Source organism: Megascapheus bottae, chromosome 16 (assembly GCF_031878675.1).
Source record: "Megascapheus bottae isolate mThoBot1 chromosome 16, mThoBot2.hap1, whole genome shotgun sequence".
Classification (NCBI taxonomy): Eukaryota; Metazoa; Chordata; class Mammalia; order Rodentia; family Geomyidae; genus Megascapheus; species Megascapheus bottae.
Genome location: NC_143524.1, coordinates 342,677 through 370,083, shown reverse-complemented (window position 1 = coordinate 370,083; position 27,407 = coordinate 342,677). Strand labels below are relative to the sequence as shown.

Below are 27,407 nucleotides of genomic sequence, written 5' to 3'. Positions count from 1 at the left end.
CTGCAGAGCTTTCCCCTGGAAAGCAGCATAAAACCATCAGAAAGGGTAAGGAAAGGGGCACACCAGAGGGGCGAGAAGCTACCGCTAAGTGCCTTGTGCAGGAGCTCCTTTCTGCTCCGGTCCAGCCAGGCCTCACTTCCCGAGTACTGAGTCCATAGACAAAGTGCTAAAGGCAAGTCATTTTTGATCAATTAGAACACAATGGAAACATTGTATTTATAGTACACATATATATATATATATATATATAAAAAAAAGAAGTCCAGTTTTCAGCTGTGAGCGAGGCAGGTGCAGACAGGTGTCACCATGGAAGCCCCGAAGGCAGGCCTGCTGGTAGTCCCAGATCTCCACTACTGAAGACACAGGCGTGTTCCCACCAGCCTGGCCCACCCTGCCTGGCCTCAGGCTTCGGCCTGGGCAGGCACTTCCTCCCCAGCCTCGGCCTTCTTGTGCCTACGCATGTGCTTATACTTGTCCACGTAGGCCTTCACCAGGTTGGCCACCTTCACAGGATTGATCTCCCCACTTTTGCTGTGGCAAATCTGCAGAAAAATCACAATTCCTCTGAGGTCCTCACACCAGGCACTAACCCTGACACAGCCCCTTCTCCAGCTGGCTCTGCCACCTCACAGGGCTACAGGGCCCTCACGTGAAACCGGAGATGCGTCACCACAGACAGACCTGCCCGTTTCTCAGTGGCCTCAACTACAGGCCAGGAGAAGATGGGCAATTTTAAACATCCCTAGTAATTGCTTTTGGTTTTGGTTAGTCCTGGGGCTTGAACTCTCGGCTTAGGGGTTACCTCTGAACTGCATTTGCTTAAGGTGAATGTTCTCCCACTTAAACCAAAGCACCATTTCTGGCTTTTCTGAGTAATTTATTGGTGGTAAGTCTCATGGACTTTCCTGACCAGGCTGGCTTTGAACCTTGATCCTTGGATCTCAACCTCCTGAGTAGCTAGGATTATAGGTGTGAGCCACACCAGTGCCAGGCCAATATTTTACCCTTTAACAAGCAGCAAGAGAGGTTTGAAGATACATAAGAGATGAGACTGATCCATCTCTCTGTCAGCATGGCCCATACTTCATTTATAGATCCCCCAAATCTGTGCAGACAAACATGGCCAGTGGCCTACCACATGCAAGTCTCGACAGTCTATTTTTTTTTGCCAATCTTGGGCTTGAGCTCAGGGCTGAGCACTGTCCTTGGACTTTCTCAAGGCTAGAGCTCTACCACTTGAGCCTCAGCACCACTTCCAGCTTTTTTCTATGCATGTGGTACCAAGGAATCGAACCCGGGTCTTCGTGCATGCTAGGCAAGCACTCTACCACTAGGCCAAACTCCTGGCCCAGTCTATTTTTTTTTACTGCTTATGTTTTGCCGATTGTGGAGCTTGAACTCAGGGGCTGAGCACTGTCCCTGAGCTTCTTTGTGCTCAAGGCAAGTGCTCTACCACTAGAGCCACAGCACCATTTTCGTCCTGGGCATTCTCTGTAATGACATGCTACCCCAGGCCTCCCAGACACCAACAGGTATAGGCAGCCTTGCATGCCCTGTCCAAACCCACCTTCTGCACAGCTTTACGCAGGATGTCCTTGTACTCCTCCTTGGTCACCTCCCTCTTCTGGTAGAAAGGCTTGATGGCCAGCTTCACCTCCTCCACTGCCCGCTCCTGCATGTGGAGCTTCTTCATGTACTAGAAGAGAGGACATGTGGGACCCTACAGAATGGCCAGGGCTGGCCCAGAGGCTCTTTGGCTGGAGGCCTGTGCTGCCGGCAAATTCCTTCAGACCGGAGCACTATAGATGACATCAGCTGCCCTCTACCAAATCCACTGTGCTGGATTCCATTCTTGAACTCAACTCAAGAAGAACTATGGCTTCAGGGGGCCCGGAGTTTTGGCCTAGTGGTAGAGTGCTTGCCTAGCATGCACAAAGCCCTGGATTCTACTCTTCTATGGGACCACATACACAGAAAAAGCCGGAAGTGGTGCTGTGGCTCAAGTGGTAGAGCACTAGTCTTAAGAAAGCCCAAGGACAGTGCTCAGAAGCCCCGAGTTCAGTCCCCCGGACTGGGGAGGGGGGGGGGAGAGCTTTGGCTTCAAAACAAGATGGAAAGCCACAGTGGGAGGAGTGGTAGAGCTTACCTCTTCCTTCTTGGTCTTCTCTGCAGATGGCCTGGGAGTGGCAGGCCTCTCCTCTGAGCTAGTGGCTGTTGTGGCTTGACCAGCCAGCTCAGAGGCTGTGGCTAGCATGGCAGGTACAGGGGCCAGGCTCTGTACTGGGCCACAGGCTGCCAATGGAAGACTCCCCTGCAGGATGTACTGGAGCGAGGGCTGGCTAACCAGTGGGTAGGGCGGGATGCTCGCGGGCTGAACAGGAGCAGGAGGCAAGTGTGGGCTGTAAACCTGAACAAGAACGTTGCTACTGAGCCCTGAGCCCAGACAACTGCTGGTGCCTCCCCACAACTCCGCTCCCAAAACACAGGGGCCAAGCAGAAAGGAAGTAGCACCATCCGTCAGGCCTGGCCCCCTCGTGCAGAGCCCACTCGGTCCAGCACAAGGCGCAGCACTCACCTGAGAGGAGTCTGTGTCAGGGAAGCCAGTCTCCAGGAGCACATGGCTGGGAGGGGGCAGCGGGGAGAACAGCACCTGCTGGACCCCCACGGGGGCCCCATCCTCTGCACCCCAGGTTCCTTCCTGAGGTCTGTGAAGTAGTGTCCCTGTGGGCCCAATAGAAAGGAAGTGGGTATCCTGTGGCCTGCTTCTTGGGCAGATCCTAGCAAACTAGCCCAGCAATGGTGATTACCGGTTAAGCCATAGATCTGCTCATCGCCAAGGACCCAAACTATGTATGTGGAAGCCCCAGAAGAGGCAGAGGCTCTTGGGGTGTCTGCCTCCCCATTCCCCGGCCCCAGCCCCTGGAGGTGTCTACTCACGTGGGGCTCTGTCTGGGGCTGGGGTGCCGCCTTCAGCCTCCTGTAGGTTCCAGGTGACTCTCTTCACCAGCGCTCTGGACCGCAACAGCGGGAGCTGTGCCACAGTGTCCTCAGGCCTGGCCACCACACAGGCCCTCTGATTTTCTGAGGGGGTACCCTCCTTCACCACAGGGACCACGCCCAGGACACTGGGAGTTGGGGCCAGAGTTTCTGCTACATCCTGCCCGAGTGGACACTGTGCTGGGGGCTGCTCTGGTGGTGGTGTGGGCTGTGAGAGATCATCGTGGATCAGTGACACCTCCCTCTGGATGGCTGCCAGGGTGGTATCACGCAACTGGCTGGCCAGGGGCAAGGTGGGATTTGGTGGGAAGTCTCGCTCTGGGGAAGAGTCAGTGCTTTCAGGGGAAGGAGGTGAGCTCATGTCATCAAGCTGGATAAAGATGGCTTCGTTTGAAAAGTCATCAAAAACATGACCTGCCTCAACAGAGTCACCATAATCCAGGTCCTCAAGTGTGCACTCGGCTGGTACCTCCAGGGCAGGGGGGACGACCGGAGAGGGATTTGGATCAGCCACTGCTACTTCTGGCAAAGCACCCACTCCTGCTGAGGCTGGCAGTCTTTCCGCATGGTCTCCATCCTGCTGCAGAGCAGGAGCCGGGGAAGCCTCCCTCCCAGCGCCCTTCCTCTCACGGGAACGCGGCTGCTGTGCCCTGAGCTCTGAACTGGGTGATGGAGAGCTCCACCTCCTCCTCTCCTGAGACCGTGTTGAGCTCTCCCTCTTATCAGCTCGCTCTCGGCTTCGGCTGCGCTCTCGCTGGTGCTTGTGCCTGCGGGTCCTGTCTAGGCTGCTGGGAGGGGAGCACTCCCTCCCACGAGGCCTGGACTCCGAGTGACGCCTTCTCTTCCTCCTGCGCTCAGAGGAGCTGCCTGGGCTTACTGAGCGGGACCGGGACTGCCTCCGGCTCCGGCCCCGAGAACCCCGCCTCCACTCTTTATCTCTGTCCTTGACCCTCTTCTTCTTCGCTTTCTCCTGGCTGCTGGCACGGTCACTGGAAGACCTTCGGGCCTTGGCCTTGGCGTGGTGTTTCCTGGCATGCTCCTCAACCACAGGTGAGGCTGAGCGTGAAGTCCTGTCCCTGGAGCCAGAGTGGGTATGGGAGCGCATCCTCCGGGGCTCCCTCGCTGCCCCCTTCCTCTTGGCTTTCTTCCTGCCTCGGGAACTGGAAGAGGATGGGGAGCGCGATGGGGCCCGCAGCTCCACGACCCTGTGGGTGGTCACCTGCACAGATGGGCTGGGTGCAGCATCTGGTTCTACCACTGTCACACAAGTCACTGTCCGCTTCTCAGAACCAAAGAAAGGGCCTTGGGACCCTCCACCATCATCGTCCCAGGGGTCCGCCAAGGAGGACCTCTGTGTCTCGATGGCTGGACTTGGGCTCTCTGTGGGATCCCCCTCTAGCCCTCTGCTTTCCATGTAAGAGGCCCCTTCTGTCAGCCCCTCACTCTGGAACCTGAGCACGCCGGATGTGGACTCAACAGGTGGCTCTGGCTCTGGCTCACTCCCAAAGACACTGTCCACTCTGTAGGAGGTGACGCAGCGCACAGTCTGGCACGTGGGAGCCTTCGGGCTGTGGATGGAGATGGTCCTTGTGATCTCAGATGGCAGGAGACTCTCGGGGCTGCTGCTACGGGGGCTTGAGTCAGAGCCAGTGGGGTCAAAGGGGTCGTAGATCTCACTCTTGAGCTGCTTCGTCTTCTTGATGGAGAAGAGGGGTGAAGGGTTCTCCTTTTTCTGCACCTTGCTGTCCACAGGCCGGAAAGTATTGCAGAAGCCAGGGCTAGACAACTGGTTACAGTGGGCCGTGTTTCCTGGGATGTTGATCCGGAAGCTCTCAAAGGTCGACCCAACTCCCTTCCCTCTTGAAGCCCCCAGCGGGGCTAAGCTCCCATGGGAACTGGGGCCTGGGGGCCGGGAGCTGCCCATTTGTGAGCTGGGCTCCCGGGGGGCCCTGCTGCTTGGCTTGCTCTCTGCCCGGTTTTGCCCTGGCTGCCCTGGGCCCTCCCTACCTGTTAGGCGGCTGATGCAAGTGCTAGGGATCTCGACGCTCTGATCTCGGGCCGGGTCCCGTCTGCTGCCACTGCTGTGCCTTTGGATCTTTGGTATCCTGGGCAGCTCTGAGATATCGGCTCTCCTGGAAGCTACTTTTGGGGGATGTACAAGGGCTGTGCTTCTACGTGGAGGGTTAGAATGACTGCTAGAGATATCAGATGAGGCAGAAACAACAGGCAAGATCTGTGCACTGGTGCCATTAAGGCAGAGTTTGCCACTCTGTCTAGGTCCACGCTGGTTGGACTGATTCTGAGCTTGGCCTGTCCCAGGGATTGCAGATGCGTCTGGCCTCACTGGTGCCCGCACTGTGCGGGCAGGGCTGCAGTACAGGTCCGACCCACCCCCACAGCTTAGTCCAGAGCTCGGTGGCCTGACACCAGTGAGTCTGCTGGCTGAGCTCCCTGAAGGCAGTGTACCAGGCTGCAGAACATCCCTGGATCTGGACCCTTCTTCACCTCTAGCTGGAGTAACAAAGGTTCGCTGAAGGGAAACAGGAGCTAAAAACAAAAAGATCAGGTGGCAATCATTTTAACTTGTTCTTTAAGCTTCCTACACTCGAGGCCCTTGGCACTCTATTTCACAGCAGAGACCGAGAAGCAGGGCTAATATGCCTGGCTCTGGAGAAAGTAGGTGTCCGTTCCCAGAGCTGGAAGGAAGGGGTGACAACCCAGGATGCTTACCTGCCCTCTTGGCACTGAGCGAGCCATCGCGGTGGATGACAACATCAGCACTGCTCATCATCAGAAGGCTTTGGTCAGACAGGATGCTCCCCAGAAGGTCAGGGACGGGGGCTTCCACACGGGGCTCCGGGGCCATGGCGGGGACATGCCTCCTACGGCAGACCCAGGGATGTTCCTGAGACCACACCCTTCCACAGCTCTGACACTTTTTCCAGAGCAAGCGCTGTCAGGAAATTGTCTCCACTAGTTGGTGACTGTGGACCAGGCGCCTGCCTTGACTGAGGTCAGCAGATATCAAGCCCTCCAGCCCTGATGCAGCAATGAGCTGATCTCAAACATTCCAGAGCCAAGCCGGGCTCATGCTTGTAATCCTAGATACTTAGTAGGCTGAGTTCTGAGAATCACAGTTCAAAGCCAGCCCAGGACTTGGGCACTAAAGTCCGTGAGACTCTTATCTCCAATTAACCTCTAGAAAAAGGAAGTGGTGCTGTGGCTCAAGGGGTAAGGCAGTAGCCTTGAGCTGAAGAGCTCAGGGACAGTGCCTAGGCCCAGGGGTAGGGCGGTAGCCGTGAATTGAAGAACTCAGGGACAGTGCCCAAGCCCAGAGTTCTAGCCCCACGACCGACCACAAAAAAAAAAAAAATTCAAGAGTCAAACGAAGCTACTTAGAGAACTTCTTTGCCTTCCCGGTGCCACTTACCTGGGAAGTCCCATAGAGACAGGTCTCGCCACAGGCTGGTGAGACTGGAGGGCTGAGCGGGACAACACCCTTCTCTTGACGGTCAGAGGGGAAGGGGGCTCCGTAGACAGCTCTTCACTGCTACAAAGAAGCACATGTCAACGGGAGAAATGCCATCTTGGCACCAGCAGAGGTTGCCTGTTACTAATGGAGATCTGGAGCATCTAAGACTTACATATGCCCACAACCCTCCAGGTCAAAGGGTAACGGGAGCAGATGCGCACATAAGATAGCCATCTGTCAGTCACCTGTCAAAGGGGTCCAGCTCGTAGGGGTCTCCAAACAGTGATAGAGAAGCTGCTCCAATGTCTGCCCGCATTAGCCCCAGTGAGGGGTCTGCTGGCTTGTACACCGAGGGCATGCAAGTACCATGCACAGGCCTGCGAAGGCCCAGCGTCCGCGCTATACGGGAGCGAGCTGTGACTTCATGCTGAACAGAACAGAAAGGAGTAACTATGAGCAAGGATGAAATCCAGGTTGGAAGTGGTAGCCCATGTCTATTATGTTAGTTACTCAGAGACCGAAGGACTGTGGCTCAAAGCCAGCCCAAGCAAAAAAAAAATATGTGAGATTCATCTCTACTTAACTATCAAAAAAGCAGGAGTTGTGGCTCAAGTGGTACAATGAGCAAAAAAAGCTCAAGGACAGAGCCCAGGCCCTGAGTGCCAGCTCCAGGATAGCACAACAAAATAAAACAAGGGGGGCAGGGGCGGGGTTAGGGAAAGTGGGAGAAAAATGTAGGAGGAGTTAAAAATGTTTGACAAGAAATGTACTCAAGGGGCTGGGAGTTTGGCCTAGTAGTAGAGTGCTTGCCTAGCATGCATGAAGATCCAGGTTCAATTTCTCGGTATCACATACATAGAAAAAAAGATGGAAGTGGTAGTGCGACTCAAGTGGTAGGGCTCTAGACTTGAGAAAGCCCAAGGACAGTGCTCTGGTCCCGAGTTCAAGCCCAGAACTGGCAAAAATAAAATAAAATAAATAAATAAATGTACTCATGTATGTAACTATACCCATTCTGTACATTACCCTGACAATAAAATAAAGTATATATTTTCACCAGTCCTGGGTCTTGAACTCAGAGACTGGGCACTATTCATGGGGCTTCTTTTTGTTCAAGGCTAACACTTCACCATTCAGCCAGTTGAGCTGAAGAGCTCAGGGACAACACCCAGTCCTAGAGTTCAAGCACCATGACAACAGAAACAAAAAGAAGAAGAAAAAAAGAAAGAAAGAAAGAAAGTAAAAGTACTCAGTGGCCCAGGATTCTGTGTATGGACAACAACAGCTGGGAGGGGCCCAGTGACAACATGAGGTGTCCAGTCAATAACCAGGGTACTGCCCATGGGCAAAGACCCTGGGGATCCCCACCACCACTGCCCTCCCCAAGTTCTGAGAGCAGGTCAAGCAAGCATGTGGAGCAAAGGCCCCAGACACTCATGCCTACTCTTGCCTTCTACTAGGTAGGAGCTGGCAGGAAAGTCTCTCCACCAGTTAATGACTATGGCCCAGGACTGAGGGAACTCTAGGCTGCTTGTGGACAATGAGAGGACTTGCCTCCAGCCCATTCCCAACTGCTCCCATCCCAGACACCATGAGCCACCTGCCCAGACCACCAGACACCACATAAATGTGACTTGGTCCCACTCTGCTTGCTCTGCCTCTCTGCCCACATGGGTTCCAGGGTTTGTCCCACAACCCCTATACATCCTATACACACCCACAGTATATCTGGCTTCTGTGGACTGGAGATGTCCCTACACTGTTTTTGACCTCTGCTCCAAGAGATCCTGGCTGTTCTGAGAACGACAAGGTAACTGCAGAAAAGCAGTGCTCTGATGCCTTTGCCGTGAGCTCTCCAGGAGTTAAAGCGCCCAGTCTGGAAATCGCTGCAGGTTCTTACCTTCATCTTCTTCCCCTTCCTCTTTTTCACATGGGATGGGCGTTTCCTGGATTTTGCACGTCCACTCTTACTTTTCACTGATGATCTAGACTGGGTTTTCTTTCTTCCCAGAACCTTTTTGCGTCTCCCTAGAAAAATGTTGGATTTCTTTGTGGCACCATGCATAAGACCCCGAGAGCACAGAACCCAAGGAGCAGGTGAGAGAGCAGGGTGTTACAAGATTCCATGTGCTGGCTTGAACTTTTTGGGGGCAGTCCGAGGCTTGATCTCAGAGCCTGTGCGCTGTTCCCGAGCTTCTTTTGTTCAAGGCTAGCACTCTACCACTTGAGTCACAGTGTCATTTGTAGCCTTTTCTGTTTATGTGGTATGAAGGAACCTAGGGCTTTATTCATTTATACTAGGCAAGCCCTCTACCACTAAACCACCTTCTAGTCCCAAATACTAGTCTTAAGTTAAAAACAAACAAAACTGAGATAGCACCTAGGCACAGGCAAAAAAAAAAAAGTCTGCTGTGGACCACATTTTAGGAGGCTAATGTATTGGGAGATTTAATCACAAAGACTTAGCAGGGATGGGGCCGGGAGTTTGGCCTAGTGGTTAAAGTGCTTGCCTAGCATGCATGAAGACCCGGGTTCGATTCCTCGGTACCACATACATAGATAAAAAAAAGCCGGAAGTGGTGCTGAAGCTCAAGTGGTAGAGCTCTAGCCTTGAGAAAGTCCAAGGACAGTGCTCAGGCCCTGAGCTCAAGCCCAGGACTGGCAAAAAAAAAAAAAAAAAAAAAAAAAAAAAAAAGACTTAGCAGGGGTAGGATTCCAGGCAAGACATGAAGGAGTGTAAGATTCAAGGTCTGGTCAGTATATTTGTATTCACAAATTTGCTCTGAGGTTAAAAACCTAACTGAGCTACTCAGGAGGCTGAGATCTGAGGATCACAGTTCAAAGCCAGCTCTGGCACTAAAGTCCGTGAGACTCATCTCCAATTAACCATCAGAAACCGGAAGTGGCATGGTGGTTCAAGGGGTACAGTAATAGCCTTGAGCTGAAGAGCTCAGGGACAACACCCAGGTTCAGAGTTCAAGTTCTACAACTGACCAAACAAACAACAACAACAAACAAACAAACAAACAAAAACCCCAATTGAACTTTGGAGGATGCTGCTAAGCAACTCTATTTGAAAAGGAGAGAGCTCACTTTATGCTTTGAATGAAAAAATCCACAAAACAAATGATCCATCCATGGTGAGCTGCATGGTTTTGAGTCGAGCAGTTCTATCCTGCCCTTCCCAACACAGCCCATGTGTACTATGCAGCTCCTGTCTCCAGCAAACTGGTCACTTAGAAGCTGTTCAGATTCGTGACTCCTACAGAGTAGCCCAGTTCTGCTTCACAGGGCCTGGGACATCACTTAGGTGATTCTCATCTTGTAGACACAGCACCACAATGAGAGGGGAAATAGTGCAATATGACACTTAGGCTTGTTTTTTTTAATTGAAATTGGGCACTGGTGGCTCACACCTGTAATCTTAGGTACTCAGGAGGCTGAGATCTGAGGATCACCGTTCAAAGCCAGCCACAAGACTCTTGTCTCCAATTAACCACCAGAAAACCAGAAGTAGTGCTATCGTTCAACGTGGTGGAATAGTCACCTTAAGCAAAAGAAGCTCAGGGACAGTGGCTCAGACGTGAGTTCAAGCCCCCACAATTGACAATAAACTAATTAATTAATTTTGGCATTAGTGAGGTTTGAACTGAGGGCCTCAGGCAGTTTACCACTTGAGCCACACACCCAGACCAAGATATTTCCAGAGACAGATCATACCTAACTTTTTCTTTTTGTGGGTCCTGGGGCTTGAACTCTGGGCCTGGGCACTGTCCCTGAGCTCTTCAGCTCAAGGCTACCACCCTATCCCTGGGACTGGGTGCTGTCTCTCTGCTCTTCAGCTCAAGGCTACCCCACTACCCCTGGGCATCAGCCCCACTTCCCATTTTCTATCTAGTGATTACTTGGAGATAAGAATCTTCTTCAGTGCCTGGGCTGGCTTTTAACCATGATTTTCAGATCTCAGCCTCTTGAGTAGCTAGGATTACTGTGGTGAGCCACCATGCCTGGCCTAACTTTTATCATTTTGTTACTACTGGTATTGCTGCTAATCTCTACTGGTCTAGTTTATGAATTAAGCCTCATCTTAGACGTGGACAGATGGTAAAGGATGGAGCATTCAGTGTATGGTGCCATCCTGCGAGTTCTGCAGTATCTCCTTAGATAAGTGGGGCAACTATGAGGGCAAAATGACATCCCTAGATAGCCAGGCACCAGTGACTAGCTAATCTGGAGGTTAAGTTCTGAAGCTTGCTGTTCAAAAGCAGCCTGGCCAGGAAGTACAAAGGACTCTTATTTCTATTTAATGAACAAAAACTCAAGAAGAAGTGGGGCTCAAGTGGTAGAGTGCTAGCTCAAGGACAGTTTCCAGGACAAATTCAAGCCCCAGGATTGGCACCAAAATGAAAAGAAGGGAGCTGGGAGCATAGCCTAGTGGTAGAGTGCTTGCCTAGCAAGCAAGAAACCCTGAGTTCGGTTCCTCAGTACCACATACATGGAAAATGCCGAAAGTGGTGCCATAGCTCAAGTGGTAGAGCTCTAGCCTTGAGAAAGCCCAAGGACCGTGCTCAGGGCAAAAAAAGAAAGGAAGAAAGAGAAAGAGAGAGAGAGAGAGAGAGAGAGAGAGAGAGAGAGAGAGAGAGAGAGAGAGAGAGAGAGAAAGAGAGAGAGAGAGAGAGAGAGACAGAGCGCGTGAAAGAGAGAGAGAGAGAGAGAAAAGAAGGGCTGGGAATGTGGCTTAGGGCTTAGTGGTAAGAGTTCCTTGCCTAGCATGTATGAAGCCCTGGGTTCCATTCCTCAGTATCACATAGAAAAAGCCAGAAGTGGTGCTATGGCTCAAGTAGTAGAGTGCTATCCTTGCCCCAAAAGCTCAGGGATAGTGCCCAGGCCTTGAGTTCAAGCCCTGGGACTGTGAAGAAAAAAAGGAAGGAAGAGAAGAAGGGAGGGAGGAAGGAAGGAGGGCAGGAGGGCGGGCGGGCAAGCGGGCAGACAACCATATAGAAAGTGACCTCAACTGTTTTTCTCACTGTGTCCCACTTTAGAGCAGCCTCACAACATAAAACCTAACACACGGAGCCTGCATAGACTCCTAAGTTCAAGCCAGCAGTTCTCAAATGGAAGAAAAGGACAAGGAGCCACTGATAGGAATGGGTCATCCCCTAGAAGAAAGAACCCCTAGGAGGGGCCCCCATAGGAGAAGAGAGTCAACGCAGATCTGACCTGAAATCTTCATTCAAACCAATTTCTTTCTGAAAGAGCAGCTTACTATGTTGCTTAAGGTGGCTACAAACTCATGGGCTCTAATGACTCTCCTGTCTTAGCCTCCCAGGTAGGAGCTGGGAGTGTGCCTGTGTCACCAGCCCCTAAGCAGAGTATTTTTAAAAATCTGCATTCCGGGGCCGGGAGTTTGGCCTAGTGGTTAAAGTGCTTGCCTAGCATGCATGAAGACCCGGGTTTGATTCCTCGGTACCACATACATAGAAAAAAACCAGAAGTGGTGCTGAGGCTCAAGTGGTAGAGCTCTAGCCTTGAGAAAGTCCAAGGACAGTGCTCAGGCCCTGAGCTCAAGCCCAGGACTGGCAAAAAAAAAAAAAAAAAAAAAAATCTGCATTCCATTTCTAACCTAGATCCTTCAACACTATCTCATGTGTTAAAGAGTGAGCTGCTGTTGCTGGGTGTGGTGGCACAGTCTCAGCAACCTGGAATCTCAGCATTAGGGAGGCTGAAGCAGAGCATCACCAACTGGAGGCAACGTTAGCAAAATACTTTTTTTCTTTTCTTCTTCTTCTTTTTTTTTTTTTTTGGGGGGGGGTCAGTCCTGGAGATGGAACTCAGGGCCTGGACACTATCCCTAAGCATCTTTTGCTCGAGGCAAGCATTTTACCAGTAAAGCCACATTCCCAGCCCCCAAAACCATTTTTAAAAAACAAATGTACAGCCAGCTTGGTGGCTCACTCCTGTAATCCTAGCTGCTCAGGAAGCTGAGATCTGTAGATCAGGGTTCAAAGCCAGCCCAGATACTAAAGTCCCTGAGACTCTTATCTCCAACTAACCACCAGAAAACTGTGGTGCTAGGCTCAAAGCCTTGAGCTGAAGAGCTCAGGGACAACGCCCAGGCCCAGAATTGAAGTTCCACAACCGAAAAAACAAAAAACAAAACAAAAAAAACAAACAAAAAACCAGGGTGCCAGTTGCTCATACATATAATCCTAGCTACTCAGAAACCAGAGAGAGGAGTATCAAAGTTCCAAGCCTGCTTGAGAAGGCTCTTATCTTCATTCAACTATCAAAAAGCAGGTGCTCCAGTGATGGGAGAGCTAGCCTTGAGCCCAAAAAGCTCAGGGACAGCTTCCAGGCTCTGAATACAAGCTCCAGGATGGGCACAAAACAAAACAAAAGACAAAGAGGATGGGGATGTCACACAGTGGTGGGCTACTTTCCTTTCCTAATATACAGGAAGCCCTGGATTCAACTCTAGCATACACACAAAATTCACAAGGGTTGGGGATGTGACCTAGTAGTAGAATGCTTGCCTAGGAGGCATGAGGCCCTAAGTATTATATATATAAAAAAGCCAGAAGTGGTGCTATGGCTCAAGTGGTAGAGCTAACTAGCCTTGAGCAAAAGAAGCTCAGGGACAGATCCCAGGACCTAAGCTCAAGCCCCAGGACTGGCAAAAAAAAAAAAAAAAAAAAATTAAATGAATTCATATGTCCATACTGACAAATGTACCCAAGGGACATCAGGGTCAGCGTTAGAGGGAAACTCTGGTGAAAACAATGTGGAATCATCTCAGGAGGCCTCTGCCTTCAGCACCTGCAGGCTGTCAGACAATTTAGGACCTCAAGGACAGTGCAATCTCATAGATGCTCAAATCTTCTACAAAACAGTATAATATTTATGCAAATTTTGTGTACAGGCTATGCAAAATACTGTGTTACTCAGGGAATGACAAGACAAAAGCTGTATATATTTAATACAGATATGACTTTGCTTTTCCAAACACCTTTTTTGTTTGTTTGTTTTGCCAGTCCCAGGGCTTGAACTCAGGGCCTTGAACACTGTTCTTGGGCTTTCCTCAAGGCTAGCACTCTACCACTAGAGACATAGCACCACTTCTGGTTTTTCTATATGCATGGTATTAAGGAATCAAACCCCAGTCTTCGTGCATGGAACACAAACACTCTACCACTAGCCAACTCCTGGCCCCTTCCCAAATATTTTTAATCTACAGGTGAATGAGTCTATGAATGAGAAACACAGATATGCAGAACTGCCAGTACTTTTGCCTGAGAAACTAAAGTTGCAGAGGAGAAAATGGGGATGACCACATTCCTAGACTTTAGGGCAGAACTACTGCTGGGAGGTGCATCCCTTGTGCCACTTACCTGTCTTCCTTCTCCGTTTAACAGGAGTGCGTGGTGTCAGAGGGCGTTGATACACAGCAGTGCTCAGACCAGTTGCGACGGCCTCGATGGTCTCATCCAGTAAAGAAGACATGAGGTACCTGGGCACATGCTGCACACAAGCGACAGCAGTGGTCAATGGATGCCCACAGTGAAGAATACCCTTTTCAAGGGGAGGGGGACACCAAGAATGACCATGTAAGGGGACAGCACCACCAGACACATCTACTTAGAGCTCTGAAAATGGCCCACCATCAACTAGCTCCCACAAAGAGTCAGGGCCCACCTGAAAGTGTTTCCAGGAAACAAGCTTGGGGCAAGAACAGTCTCTGAGGGTTAGGCAGATATCAAAGAGCAAAGTTCCAAGAGGAGGAAGAGAGATGGGGGAGGTGCCCAGCCCATGTGGGCCTTGGTGACATAGGTATGTAGACAAGAGGTACCCTGGAAAGGATCAGCGAAGGCATGGATGACTTAGAAACAGATCAGTTCTAGAGGTCGGTGAGAAACAGCACCCAATGAAGGCAGTGGGCTTGAGGAGAGAGGAGCCAGCAGGAGTTAAGACTCAGATGGGAGGACTGGGAATGTAGCTTAGTGTAGAATGCTTGCCTAGAAGGCAATGAAGCCTTAGGTTCTATTCCTCAGTACCACATACACTGTGCTTCAAGAGTAAAGTGCTAGCCTTGAGCAAAAGAAGCTCAGGGATAGTGCCCAGGCACTGAGTTCAAGCCCCAGGACTCAGGTGGGAATGGTATGGGAGGGACAGAGCACCAGTCTCTAATCCTTTAGCACTCAAGGCATTTATCACTGTGCTGACCAAGGGAACCTCAGAAAAGTAACTAACAGAGCTGGGAATTCAGCCTAATGGTAGAGTGCTTGCCTAGCACGCACGAAGATCCACGTTCGATTCCTGGGTACCACATACATAGAAAAAGTCAGAAGTGGTGCTGTGCTCAAATGGTAGAGCTCTAGCCTTGAGAAAGCCCAAGGACTGTGCTCAGGTCCTAAGTTTAAGGACCAGGACTGGCAAAAAGAAAAGAAACGAAACGAAACGAAACTAAGAGTGCCCTAGAGTGGAAGCTCTGGAGATGTCCAATGCCATGATCTGTTTATGAGGAAGGCTCTCTCTCTTTTTTATTAAAGGGTTTATTAACATTGATTTTTACAGGAAGGCTCTCTTACATGCTTAATAAGGGTGAGAGCCAGCATGGGCTCCTGGACACAGGAGGGACCACCGCGGTGGTGGGGCTTGCGAGGCCGGCCTGTCCCGCCCAGGGCAGAGCACCTTTAGCATACTCATTCGCCCTCCTACCAGACCACACTGGGGACCAGACCACGCTGGGTATGGCACACAGCGGTGCTGTGCATCCTCAACTTCCACGGTACCTGCACCGCCTGTGACAGCCCTTCAGTCCAGCACCCATAGCACTGACACCCCTCTGGTCTGAACGGGTCCTTCGTTGGCCACCCACCTGCACCCTACTGGCAGTGGAGATCCGGTTCCGGTTCACGGTGGCCCTCACTCTTTCACTCTGCCGTGTCCTGGCAATGGCTCGGGTCCTGCCTGTGTGAGGCCGTAACCTGCTGGTGGTGGGCACCACATCGGCCAGCAGCAGGGAGACCTCCTCTTCACTTACAGGAACTGTATCTTGGGAAAAGAGAACCCTGAGCTGCTGGGGCTCCTGTCCTTCAGCCTCAGACTTACCCATGCAGGCTGACTGCCTGGGTGGGCCACGTAACCAGACAGAGGTTTCTCTGAATCAAACGCTCTGCAACTTGGGGTCTAGGAGTCCCAATCTGATGACTCACCACCACCTCAGGAGGTCAAGTTCCTCCAGCTTACAGGCAGAGCAGGATAGACGCCCCATCACAACAGACCCCAACCAGAGGCCCTTCTCTGGGATTGTAAATGAACAGGACCCAAGCACTCTGGAGGATAAGGCAGCACATTACCACTGGCAGGGACAACACCAGGGGCAGCACACTCCGGACAGAACCACTCATCCACGGGCACTTCTTCAAGGGGAGGGTCCAAACATTCCATGTGGTACCTGTGGGAACAAGAGGTAGCGCGTCTATCCCAACAAGGAAGACGGCTACACCTGTGCATTTTGTTTCAGGCCGAGTGTCCCGTCTGAGGTGACAGAGCACACGCTCTGGCCCTTGCCCATGTCCCAGACCTCCCGTGAATGTCCCATGTGATGTAGGTGACAGAGCGTACACCCTGACCCTTGCCCATGTGCCAGGTCTCCCCATATGTTAACCCTAACTTCCTCTCCAAGGCAGGTCAGATATTCTGATCTTCTGTCCCCAAACCACAATGCCCAACAGCAGCAGATTTTAGAAAGGGTCTTCCTCCATGCTCTACTGCAGAACGGAAAGAAGTCTCAGCACTGGGCGTTCCTCTGCCCAATCACATTTCCATATGGGTGTCTATACTTCAATAATGCCTATGCAAGTGAGGCTCTTTAAAGGCCCAGACAGACAGGGCTTAAGAGCTTTGGCTATCTGGGCACACAAAGGTTCCTGGAAGAGGTGCCCAGAAAGGGTGTGGAAGCTACGATACTTTAAGCATCTCTTAATTTTTACGCTTGTAATGTCCTCTGCAATAAAAATGGTAACTTAACCATGCAAATATATTATAAAATATGTATTAAATATACTATATATCTTACATATATACTTTAAAATTGGTTTAATTGTTTTGAGACAGGATATTGCTCAATAGGTAGCCGAGACTGGCCTCCAATTCATGCCTGTCCTGCCTTTGCCTCCTGAGTACAGGAATTATAGGCATGAAAGGCACCAAGAAAACATAGCTGAGAGACCTCTCAGAAGTCAATCCCACTGCTAGGCACTGGTGGCTTAAGCCTATGGTCCTAGCCACTCAGGAGGGGGAGATCTGAGGATCACGACCCAACACCAGCCAGGAGAGACAAGTCCGTGAGACTCTTATCTCCAATTAGCCACCAGAAAATCCGAAGTGGAGCTGTAGCTCCAAGTGGTAAAGTTTTTTTTGAACCGAAAAGTTCAGGGACTACACCAAGTCCCTGAGTTCAAGCCCCACAACCAACAACACCAAAAAGTAAATTCCATCAAAGCTTGGCCTTCTATCCTTCAATCTGAAAAATGAAGGCTTGATATTTAAACCAAGTCCATGGCATTTTGCTGTGGTGTCCAGGCTGATCAGGTCACACCCACAGGGTCTCAGCTGGTACTGCTAAGCTGATGTGAAAGTGGCTGGAGCAAAAGTGAGACTCCTGTTTGGCGCCTAACTCCTAAGGCCACTAACTGTAGCAGTTCCCCGTGACATCCACCTTTTAAGACAGAAGCTTGTTTCCAACATCAGCCCATCGTTCTCTCCACATCTTTCCACCATCATTCACAGTGGTCCCAAGAGTTTCAGAAATGGTCTTTTTGTCCAAGCTAAGTGGAAATATAACCTAACTACAGTCTTTTAAAAAATTATTTCTGACTGGGTGTGGTGGCTTTCACTTGTAATCCTAGCTACTCAGGAGGCTGAGATCTAAGGATCGAGGTTCAGAGCAAGCCCAGGCACTAAAGTCCATGAGACTCTTATCCCAAGAAGTGGGGCTATGGCTCAAGGGATAAGGTGGTAGCCTTGATCTGAAGAGCTTAGGGATAGTGCCCAGGCCCAGAGTTCAAGGCCCATGGCCCATGAAAAAAAGAAAAAAAAAAATTCCAGGGCCAGGAGTGTGGCCTAGTGATAGTGCTTGCATAGCATGCATGAAGACCTGGGTTCAATTCCTTGGTACCACATACATAGAAAAAGCCAGAAGTGGGAAGTGGTGCTGTGGCTCAAGTGGTAGAGCTCCTAGCCTTGAGAAAGTCCAAGGACAGTGCTCAGGCCAGGCCCTGAGTTAAAACCCTAGGACTGGCCAAAAAAAAACAAAAAAAAACTGAGGAAAAAAAGTGTGTGTGTGTGTGTGTGTGTTTCTGTGTGTGTGTATTCCCCCCACCCCCATAAACTCTTCCAGGAACAAAGTTTGGGAAATGCTGTACTGGCAGAGCTGGACCATCACTAAAGTTGATGTCAGTGATGGTTTTCTTTGTCTTAATACATTGTGTGACTCTGGGTAGCCTCTGAATGCTTTCTGGAAGATGTGGAAGATGCACTGTCTGTGGCCCAAGGTCCTTGTAAGGTGTCCTCGGTCTTGCACCTCTTGCCCTTCACAGATCACACACATTGTGTTCCAGCACACAACAGAGCACACAACAGAACACAATGCCCTTACCCAGCATCACAGCCATCACAGAGCAGGAGCCGGTCCTCACGGTCACACCTGCCACACACCTCACAGAAGGTTGGGTCCTCCTCCTCCTCCTCCTCCTCAGGGGCTCTGGTGTTCTCCACTGGAATCTTAACAACAAATCTGTTGGTTACATACCAGATGGACACCAGAATCTAGGTGATCAGTTCATAATAGAATTTTAAGATCTGTTCCGGCTTTACTGGCCCAGAGAACCTGAAATAGCCTACAGATAACGTTCACGGTGGTCTCTGCTTAAAGGAAGATTAGTAAGAAGAAAAGTGACTCAAGAGAAAGCAAGTACAAATCTGGTTGTCTATGTAATTCCAGTGCTATTGAGGTAGAAGCAGGAGGATCAGGAATTCCAGGCCAGCCATGACTACATGGCTCAGACCAGTTTAAAAAAATAAATAAATAACCAAGTGTGCCAGAACCATGGTCTAGTAGCAGAGTGCTTGCTTCACATGCACAAAGATCTGGGTTTGATTCCTTGGTACCACAGACATAGAAAAAGCCAGAAGTGGTGCTGTGGCTCAAGTGGTAGAGCTCTAGCCTTGAGAAAGCTTAAGAACAGTGCCCAGGTCCTGAGTTCAAGCCTCAGGACTGGCAAAAATAAATAAATTAAAAAAAAAAAAAAAAAGCCAAGCACCCACATTACTTGTGCTTATAATCCTAGCTACATAGGAGAAAGATCTGGAGAACCACAGTTCAAGGCCAGCCTGAGATTATATCTCCAATTTTCTACCAAAAAGCTAGGGTGGGACAGCCACCAGTGGCTCATGCCTACAATCCTGGCTACTGAGAAGGCTGAGATCTGAAGACCACAGTTTGAAATCAGCCTGGGCTCAATCCTAGCTACTCAGGAGGCTGAGGCTCTTATCTCCAATTAACCTCTAGAAAACAAGAGGTGGGGCTTCCTAAAGTAGGGCAATAGCCTTGAGCCGAAGAGCTCAGGGCAACACAAGTCTAAGGCTGAGGATGTAGCTCAATGGTAAAGTGTTTCCCTAGCATGTCTAAGGCCCAAAGTTCTAGCCCAGCAGGAAAAAACAAACAAAATAAAACATCCACAGAAGAACAGATTGGCAAAGAGCAGAGGAAAATGTCTTCCTCCTTCCAGCTCTAAACAATAAATCTAGTACTTTCAGAAATCTGGTCCTAGAATGGGCCCAAACTCACACACCAACTTCCTCTCCAGCCACATGTCCAGAGACCCAGAGATACTATAATGAGAAAGTGATGAGAATGGAAGACCCAGGAATTGTATCATGTCCACTTTGGCCCAGATGAACAATTCCAGCTCTCGGCTTCATGTTCAGGGCCACAAAAGGATTCAAATCCATTTCTACAACCTATTTAAATGAGAAGGTTGTGCTGGTAGGGAGGATGAAGGAAGCTGAATACTGTGGAAATGCAGATTTACAACTATGAAACCGGAACAAGGAAACCTTCTAGAGCTGCTAGATTTGGTCAGTGACAGGGGATGAGGTTGACTGGGATTCAATGCAAATGTGCAGAGACATAACACTGAAATCCTCCATCCTGGGTAGTCACCTTTTAAAAGCAGGCTCTTTCCTACAAGATAAGGGCAGCATATACACTTACCTTCTTTAAGATTTTACCACCAAACTCAGCTCGAATACAAATACATTTAAATATGGTTCGATCAACTGGACAGGAGTTGGCATTCTGTGAGAAATAAAAATTACATTAGGATCCAACAGAATCACCTTCAGATCAAAACTGCCTTTAAAATAAAGAATTTATTCACTTAGCATTTGGAGTCAATGGTGCTGTGGCTCAAGTGGTAGAGCTCTAGCCTTGAGAAAGCCCAAGGACAATGCTCAGGCTCTGAGTTCAAGGCCCAGGACAGGCAAAGGGGAAGAGAGAGAGAGAGAGAGAGAGAGAGAGAGAGAGGGGCAGAGAGGGGCAGAGAGAGGCAGAGAGAGGCAGAGAGAGAGAGAGAGAGAGAGAGAGAGAGAGAGAGAGAGAGAGAGAGAGGGGCAGAGAGACAGAGACAGACAGAGACAGACAGAGAGACAGAGAGCGCACACGAGCGAGCAAGCGCGCGCGCTGGACTGGAGATACTAGCTCAAATAGAGTACCATATTTGAGCAAAAAAGCCAAGTGATTCTTTGGGGCCCAGTTTAAGATCCACTACTGAAACTAAAGGGAGGGAGGAGGGCCAGCAAGTTACTTGCATGTTCTTGCCACTGCTGACTGTCAAGACTAAGTGTTGACCTTCTTTAAGAAGACCCGCTCAGAGCCGTGAGTGTGGTCTAGTGGCAGAGGGCTTGCCTAGCATGCACAAAGACCCAGGTCTGATTCCTCCGAACCACATGCATAGAAAAAAGCCAAAAGTGGTGCTGAGGCTCAAGTGGTAGAGTTCTAGCCTTGAGAAAGTCCAAGGACAGTGCTCAGGCCCTGAGCTCAAGCACAGGACTGGCAAAAAATAAATAAATAAATAAATAAATAAAATTTAAAAGAAAAAGAAGACCCTCCCAAGGCCTGGAGTTTGGCCTAGTGGCAGAGTGCTTGCCTAACATGCATGAAGACCTGGGTTCAATTCCTCAGTACCACATACATAGAAAAAGCCAGAAATGATGCAAGTGGCAGACTGCTAACCTTGAGGAAAAGCCCATGGACAGTGTTCAGGACCTGAGTTCAAGCCCAGGACTGGCCAAAAAAAGAACCAAAAACCCTCCCAGGTATCAAGCAACACGCTTTGGCACCACAGATAAGCTCTAACTGTACTCAGCATGCAAGGAAGTCAGTCTTAGGATGCTCATATTCAATCTACATTTTTATGTCTAGGTTCCCAGGAAACTCACAGTCCCCTCTCTTGTGCCTCACCCACACACAACCACCTCAATGAGCTCCCTCATCAACAGTTCTGAGCGCCCAGAGCTCAGCTCTCAAGAATGCAGACTTTAGCTCTTTACTGTCACAGAATCAGGAACAGCAACTCTAAGTGGGCTTCACCCAAAGCAGAGTCCCAGCAAAAACTAACTCACCCTGGACCATTCGACAATGCAGTCCAGGCAGAAGTAGTGCGTGCAGGTCTCTGGAGTGCCCAGAGCCTGGTCTCTGAATGCATTGAGGCAAATGGGGCAGCTTTCTGAATCATCATCAGAACTGAGCGCTCCGCTGGGTTCCAGCTTCCCCTGAGTATCTGTTGCTGCCATTAATGTTTGCACATCGTCTTCAGAATCTTCAGAACCTTGGGTAAATGAAAACATTACAATTTCAGTGAAAAACAGGATTGGAAGCTGGGAGTTGTTGGCGCACACCTATAATCCTAACTACTCAGGAGGCTAAGATCAGAGAATTGTGGTTCAAACCAGCACGGACAAAAAAGTCCCTGAGATTCTTATCTCCAATTAACCACCAGAAGTGAAGCTGTGGCCCAAAGTGGTAGAGTGCTAGCCTTGAGCAAGAGAGCTCAGGGACAATGCCCAGGCCTCTGAGTTCAAGCCACTCCACCCCTCCACACACACATACACACACACACACACACACAAACACTTGTGTGCACACACCTGGATTGGCTACATTAACAAGTGTTGGCTGGGAACAGGTTCAGGATGAACTTGGAAAAACTGTTTTCTGGCAAGTCTTTGTGGGCTGGGTATTGGTGGTTCACCCTACAATCCTAGTTACTCTGGAGACAGGTTTAAGAATCAAGATTTGAAGCCACCCTTTGCAGATAAATCTCAAAAATTCTTATTTAAGAAGTAATATTAGGCTGGAGCAGTGGCTCTCACCTGTAATCCTAGCTACTCAGGAGGCTGTGATCTCAGGATCTCGGTTCAAAGCCAGCCTGAGCACTAAAAGTCCATAAGACGCTTATCCGGATTAAATACTAGAAAAGCGGAATGGTGCTGTGGCACAAAGAGTAGGGTGGTAGCCTTGAGCTGAAGAGCTCAGGGACAATGCCCAGGCCCAGAGTTCAAGTCCCATGACTGACCAAAAAAAAAAAAAAGGAATGTATCCTCTATCTGACAAATGTAATTAACCCACTATGCATAAAATACAAAAACAAAACAAATTCTCCAATTAACCAACAAAAAAAATGCCAGGAATTTGGCCTAGTGGTAGAGTGCTTGTCTAGCAGGCAGAACAACATGGATTCAATTCCTCAGTACCACATACATAGAAAAAAAAGTGGTGCTGTAGCTCAAGTGGGAGAGCTTTAGCCTTGAGAAAGAGAGAGAGAAAAAAAAAAAGAGCAAGGACAGGGCTCAAGCCCTGACTTCAAGTCCCATGATTGGCCAAAAAAAAAAAGTGGGGCCGGGAGTTTGGCCTAGTGGTAGAGTGCTTGCCTAGGATGCACGAAGACCTGGGTTAAATTCCTCAGTACCACATGCATAGAAAAAAACAGGAAGTGGTGCTGTGGCTCAAGTGGTAGAGCTCTAGCCTTGAGAAAAATCCAAGGACAGTGCTCAGGCCCTGAGTTCAAGCCCCACAACTGGCAAAAAAAAAAAAAAAAGGTCTCATGAACTTTCCTGCGCCAGGTGGCTTCAATGATCCTCCCATCTCAGCTACTTGAATAGCTAGGATTGCAGGCATGAGCCACTAGCACATGGCTTAGTTTGTGCTTTTTGATGCTCTTGCTCGTTTCATTTTCTGCACTAACAGTGGGTTACTGCTGCCAGAGTGCACATGCCAGCATGGCCAGCTGTGGATGCTCACAGCAAGAGGAGAATTAAGGCACTGGCTTGAATGTCAATCCTACCTGATCTGTCTTCCAGGTCTTCCTCTTCAGATAAACCTTCCGCGTCCTCCATATCCGTGTCGTCTTCAGAGTCTCCACTATGCTCATCACTGCTTTCCTCTAGACCATTAGGTTTTGAAAAAGTACAGGCCCCAAGGGCAGAGTCACAACTAAAGTAGCAGAGAACCAGGTTTGCTCTGCAAATTTACAGGGGAGTTCAAAGGTCTACAGGTTTCCTGAACTGGGAGAGCAGAACTAAGGGAGCAAATGAAAACAAAAGGAAGTCTCTACCTGTGTTTGTGCTACCTGCATTAAAAAACCAGACACGTGTCAAGTGTAGTGGCAAAGGCCTATAACTGCAGCACTCAGGAGGGTGACGTAGGATTGAGGATTCAAGACTACCCTGAACTACATAGCAAAACCACGTTTTAAATAAAACAAAACAGATAAGGTGGCTGGGCGCAGAAGCACAACTGTAGCCCAGCTACTTAGAAAGCTAAGGTCAAAATTGCTGAAATCCACGATTGCTGATAAAACATAGGCAAAATGGTGATATTCAGTGCTCAGGCCTTGATTTCAAGCCCCATGACTGGCCCAAAAAAAAGAAAAATTACTGCACTAGCCAGGTGTTATGGCTCACGCCTGTCATCCTAGCTACTCAGGAGGCTGAGATCTGAGGACTGCGGTTCAAAGCCAGCCCAGGCACTAAAGCCGTGAGACTCTTACTAATCACTCTCCAATTAACCACTAGAAAATGGGAAGTGGGGCTATCGCTCAAGGGGTAGTGCTGTAGCCTTGAGCTTTTGAGCTGAAGAGCTTAGGGACAGCAGGGACAGCACTCAGGCCCAGAATTCAAGCCCCATGACTAACCAAAAAAAAAAACCCAAAACCGTATATATATATGTGTGTGTGTATATATATGCATGCGTGTGTGTCTCTATAAAGTTGAAAACTGGTATGTAACCTGCCAAGGGCAGTCAGTCACCTGGAGAAAGCACCAGGCTCCCCTGCTTCTCCAGAGACAACCCCCCCCCCCCCCCGCCCCAGCACCATAGCGGCAGGCGGCTTACCAGCATCACTTGCCAATTCCAAGGGGCCAACTTGGCATTCACCTGGCCCTGGGCTTTGGGCCACAAGTTCATCCAGGCTGTCATCATCCATTGCTGTACATTGAAGTTCAGTTCTGAAAGAGACCAGTGCTAGATAACTCCAACTGCACTAGTTCCAAAGTCCTCTCGAAGGTGTCCGTGACTAATGTCTGTATTCCCAGCTATTCAGAAAGCTGAGGTTCTAGGTGCAAAGAGAACCTGATAGATTCTAATCTCTAATTAACCAGGGGAAGCATGGCTCAAGTAAGCCTTGAGTGAAAAAGCCACTCAAAAGAGTGAGTCCGGGCACGGTGGCTCACACCTGTAATCCTAGCTACTCAGGAGGCTGACATTTGAGGATCAAAGTTCGGGGCACAAAAGACCAAAGTCTGAGAGACTTTTATCTCCAATTAATCACCAGAAAACTGGAAATGTCACTGTAGCTCAAGTGGTGGAGCGCTAGCTTTGAGCTGAAGAGCTCAGGGGACAGCACCCAGACCCAGAATTCAAGCCCCACAACCAACCAAAAAAAAAAAAAAAAAAAAGAGTGTAAGGCAGGGTTTGGGGATTTAGCTCAGTGGAAGGGCACGTGTCTGGCAAGTACAAGGCCCTGAGTTCAATCCTCAGCTGGGGGCAGGGAGGGGAAGAATGTAAGGCCTTGGGTTTGAGCCCCAGTAACAGCACCAAAATAAAAAGTCATTCCCTCCATTTATTTTCCTAGTATCATGAACTTTCACATAATGAAGTCAAACTATAAGACACAACACACTTAGAGCAAACTCAGCCAAAAGGCTGTACATAACTCCCCCCACCCCCGCCAAAAAAAAAAAAAGACAGTGACTATATTTGTAAAATGGATCTCAGTTCATAAGGATCAGAGTTGCTTTGTACAAGAACTTCTTAAAGGGTTTCAATACTGAGAATGAATCAAATGGACATCTGAGTAAAGACAAGGTAGCACTCACTGCTCAGCTGAGAGCTGGTCATCAGAGGAGCTTAGGGATCAACAGTCTATCCGCCTAGCATTCCCTGAAACATCCCTTTTGGCCATGGCTGGCCCACTGGCCTTCATTCAGTTGACTATTACCAGGAGGCTCATTACAGCTCTTGAACATTATTCAGCTGAGGCTCCTGGAGCTGAAGGAACACATTCTTCTACCTGTCAGTGGAAACATCTGCCAGGACCACTCTGCAGGCTCTGTAAAAATATGGTACACTGTGCAAAACACCTTAGACTTGTTTCCAGACATGGCCCTCCTCCTACCCAAATGAGAGCCAGTCCACACACAGTCCTCCGTGCTGTTCACCACGGTTCTCAGAGGTTCAGTAAGGCACCGTGAATGAAGCCCACTCGGTGTCACCATGTGCTTTCCCACCACGCCTAGTGCTGAGGGTCCAAGGAAAGGGCCACAAGGGGGTCAGGAAAGCACTCAAGGTCAGTTCTATTGATTGAACCCTGCAGATGTCGGCTTGCTTATGTCCCTTAACCATAAGGATCACATATAACAAGCAGAGGCTGGGAAGGGGTAATACCTCCCTCCCCAAAATAACCCTTCTCTGAAGGAGCGAAGGCCAGCTCCAAGACCAGGGCTGTCCTACCTCCCATGTGATAAGGCACCACAAAGCTCCAGGTTCTAGCTTATGTTTTCTACGTAGAAAGGACCTGTAATTTGAGAAAGCTGTCACTGACCAATTGTCAACTGACAAGTGGTTTTGACAAGTATTAACGTTGCCTTTACTTGCTGCTCTAAGTATCCATAGTTCCTTACTTCCAGAAGAGTCTGTACTCTGTTAAGCAGTGAGAGTCTTGGCCACAGGTGCCTGTGTCTACTAGGACACAGGTAATCCAGGAGGGTAACATCTCTCTTGTCAAACCTAACAGTCGCTGCAGCTTTCAGATAAGAGATCTGTAATTCTGCTCACCTATGGTCCTTCCCATCACTGAACCCCAAATCACCCTGGGTCACAATGCTTGCTCTTTCCAGAAGACAGACAGGTGAGGGGGAAGGCAAACACTCATTCATGAACCAATCAGCAAGCAATTCAAAATTTAGCAGAAAATTCAGTCCATAAACTACCTGGAGGGTAGAAATGGGATAGTTTAAGGTCTAATGTACAAGAGCAAATCTCCACTCTAATGACATGTTTTACACTCCCAAGTTCAAAATACGAACATACAACTCCTAGATTCTTTTTCAATTATTTTTGCCGGGCCCGAGGGGCTAGTGCTCTACCACTTGAGCCACAGCACCACTTCTGGCTTTTTCTATGTATGTGGTAGTGAGGAATGGAGCCTGTGTCTTCATGCCTGTTAGGCAAGCCCTCCACAACTAGGGCATACTTGTGACTCCTGGATTCTTTCTTGATGCACTGAGGACCATACTCAGGGTCAGGCCTTGCCTTACAAGGCTGCCAAGAGAAATCAGGGAGGCAACCATATTTAAGGAACTGGGCAAGCTTGCAGCAAGGCCCAACTTCTCTATTCAGGTTGGCTCTTTTTCTTTTCTTGGTGCCAGTACTGGGGCTTGAACTAAGTACATTCTTATTTGGCTTTTTTCCTCCAGGCTGGAACTCAACCACTTGGACCACATCTCTACTTTTCAGCTTTTTGCTGGTTAGTTGGAGCAGAGTCTCACAGATGTCCCTGCGAGGCTGGCTTCAAACTGAAATCTTCAGATTTCGGCCAACCAGAACCCGGCTCAGGCTTTTTCATTATCATGTACCATCTGTGACACCTACGACACTTTGCAATGGAAGTAGAAATTAGGAGTGTCTGAAAGTCTGTCTGCCTCGCTGAACACTGGCTTCAACGCCCGCAGGACGAAAGCCTGGGCGGGGGCCCCGGGCCGGACAGGACCAACACTACGGTATCGACCAATGCCCCACGCTGCCAGTCTGACCCAACCTTCTTCCCCTAAGAGTCCAGAGGAGAGGCAGAACAAACGACGGGTCCCACGCCCCATCTCAGACGCCACCTGTCCCAAGTGCGGCCTCCTCGGGGTGGACCGCGGTTAAACGCCGCGCTGGCCGCGCGGGGCCGGGCCCTGGAAGCCCCTCCGCCGCTCAGTGACGGCCGTGAGGGAGCCCGGGCCTGGGCACCACCCACCCCGCAGAGCCCTACCGGCCGGCGGCGGACGCCCCGCCAGCGCCTCCACGCCCAGGCCCCGGGGTGCGGCCGGGACGCGGGCCCCGGGCCCCGGGGCTGGGCGCCAGGCCCCGGGCACCCGCCAGTCCTCCCGGCCCGCAGCCAGCAGGGCGCAGGCTTCACCCGCCCCCGAGGCCGCAGACAAAGCGCGCGGCGCCCGAGGGCTGCCCGCGCGGTCGGGCGGGGCGGGGACCGGGCTGGCGCGGCCGCTGTACGTACCCGGGACCCTGGCGCCTCCCGGGCGCAGCCGGACGTCACCTTCGCCGCCAAAGCAGACCGCGACTAGGCCCGACCACCGCCGACGCGGCCGCCGCCGCCGC

The 27,407-nt window shown here is 50.0% G+C and overlaps 1 protein-coding gene across 8 annotated transcripts; it reads right to left on the bottom strand.

Moving 5' to 3' along the window:
- Positions 1–185: 185 nt before the first annotated feature.
- Positions 186–27,407, bottom strand: Phrf1 (PHD and ring finger domains 1). Of its 8 annotated transcripts, XM_090347098.1 has the most exons (19): positions 27,307–27,406; positions 23,925–24,037; positions 22,876–22,974; positions 21,155–21,360; positions 19,746–19,829; positions 18,129–18,253; positions 15,826–15,923; positions 15,345–15,520; positions 13,858–13,987; positions 8,370–8,497; positions 6,715–6,896; positions 6,428–6,547; positions 5,728–5,879; positions 5,005–5,544; positions 2,938–4,806; positions 2,576–2,721; positions 2,147–2,407; positions 1,568–1,696; positions 187–542 (listed from the first exon to the last, which is right to left on the bottom strand). In XM_090347098.1, exons 2-19 carry the CDS (start codon positions 24,013–24,015, stop codon positions 402–404), a joined length of 4,677 nt encoding a protein of 1,558 aa, XP_090203224.1. In that variant the 5' UTR covers positions 24,016–24,037; positions 27,307–27,406; the 3' UTR covers positions 187–401. The 8 variants fall into 8 exon arrangements, with proteins under 8 accessions (XP_090203223.1, XP_090203216.1, XP_090203217.1 ...); XM_090347097.1 differs by having other exon boundaries at positions 186–542; positions 2,938–5,544; positions 6,428–6,544; positions 27,307–27,407; XM_090347090.1 differs by having other exon boundaries at positions 186–542; positions 2,938–5,544.

Bases quoted from the DNA above. Each gene is read 5' to 3' on its own strand.
- Phrf1 (XM_090347090.1), bottom strand. From the start codon at position 24,015: ATGGATGATGACAGCCTGGATGAACTTGTGGCCCAAAGCCCAGGGCCA. The intron at 19,830-21,154 runs GTGAGTTAGTTT...TATTTCTCACAG, and splicing joins GCATTGTCGAATGGTCCAGG to AATGCCAACTCCTGTCCAGT. The intron at 8,498-13,857 runs GTAAGTGGCACA...ACATTTTTCTAG, and splicing joins TAAACGGAGAAGGAAGACAG to GGAGACGCAAAAAGGTTCTG.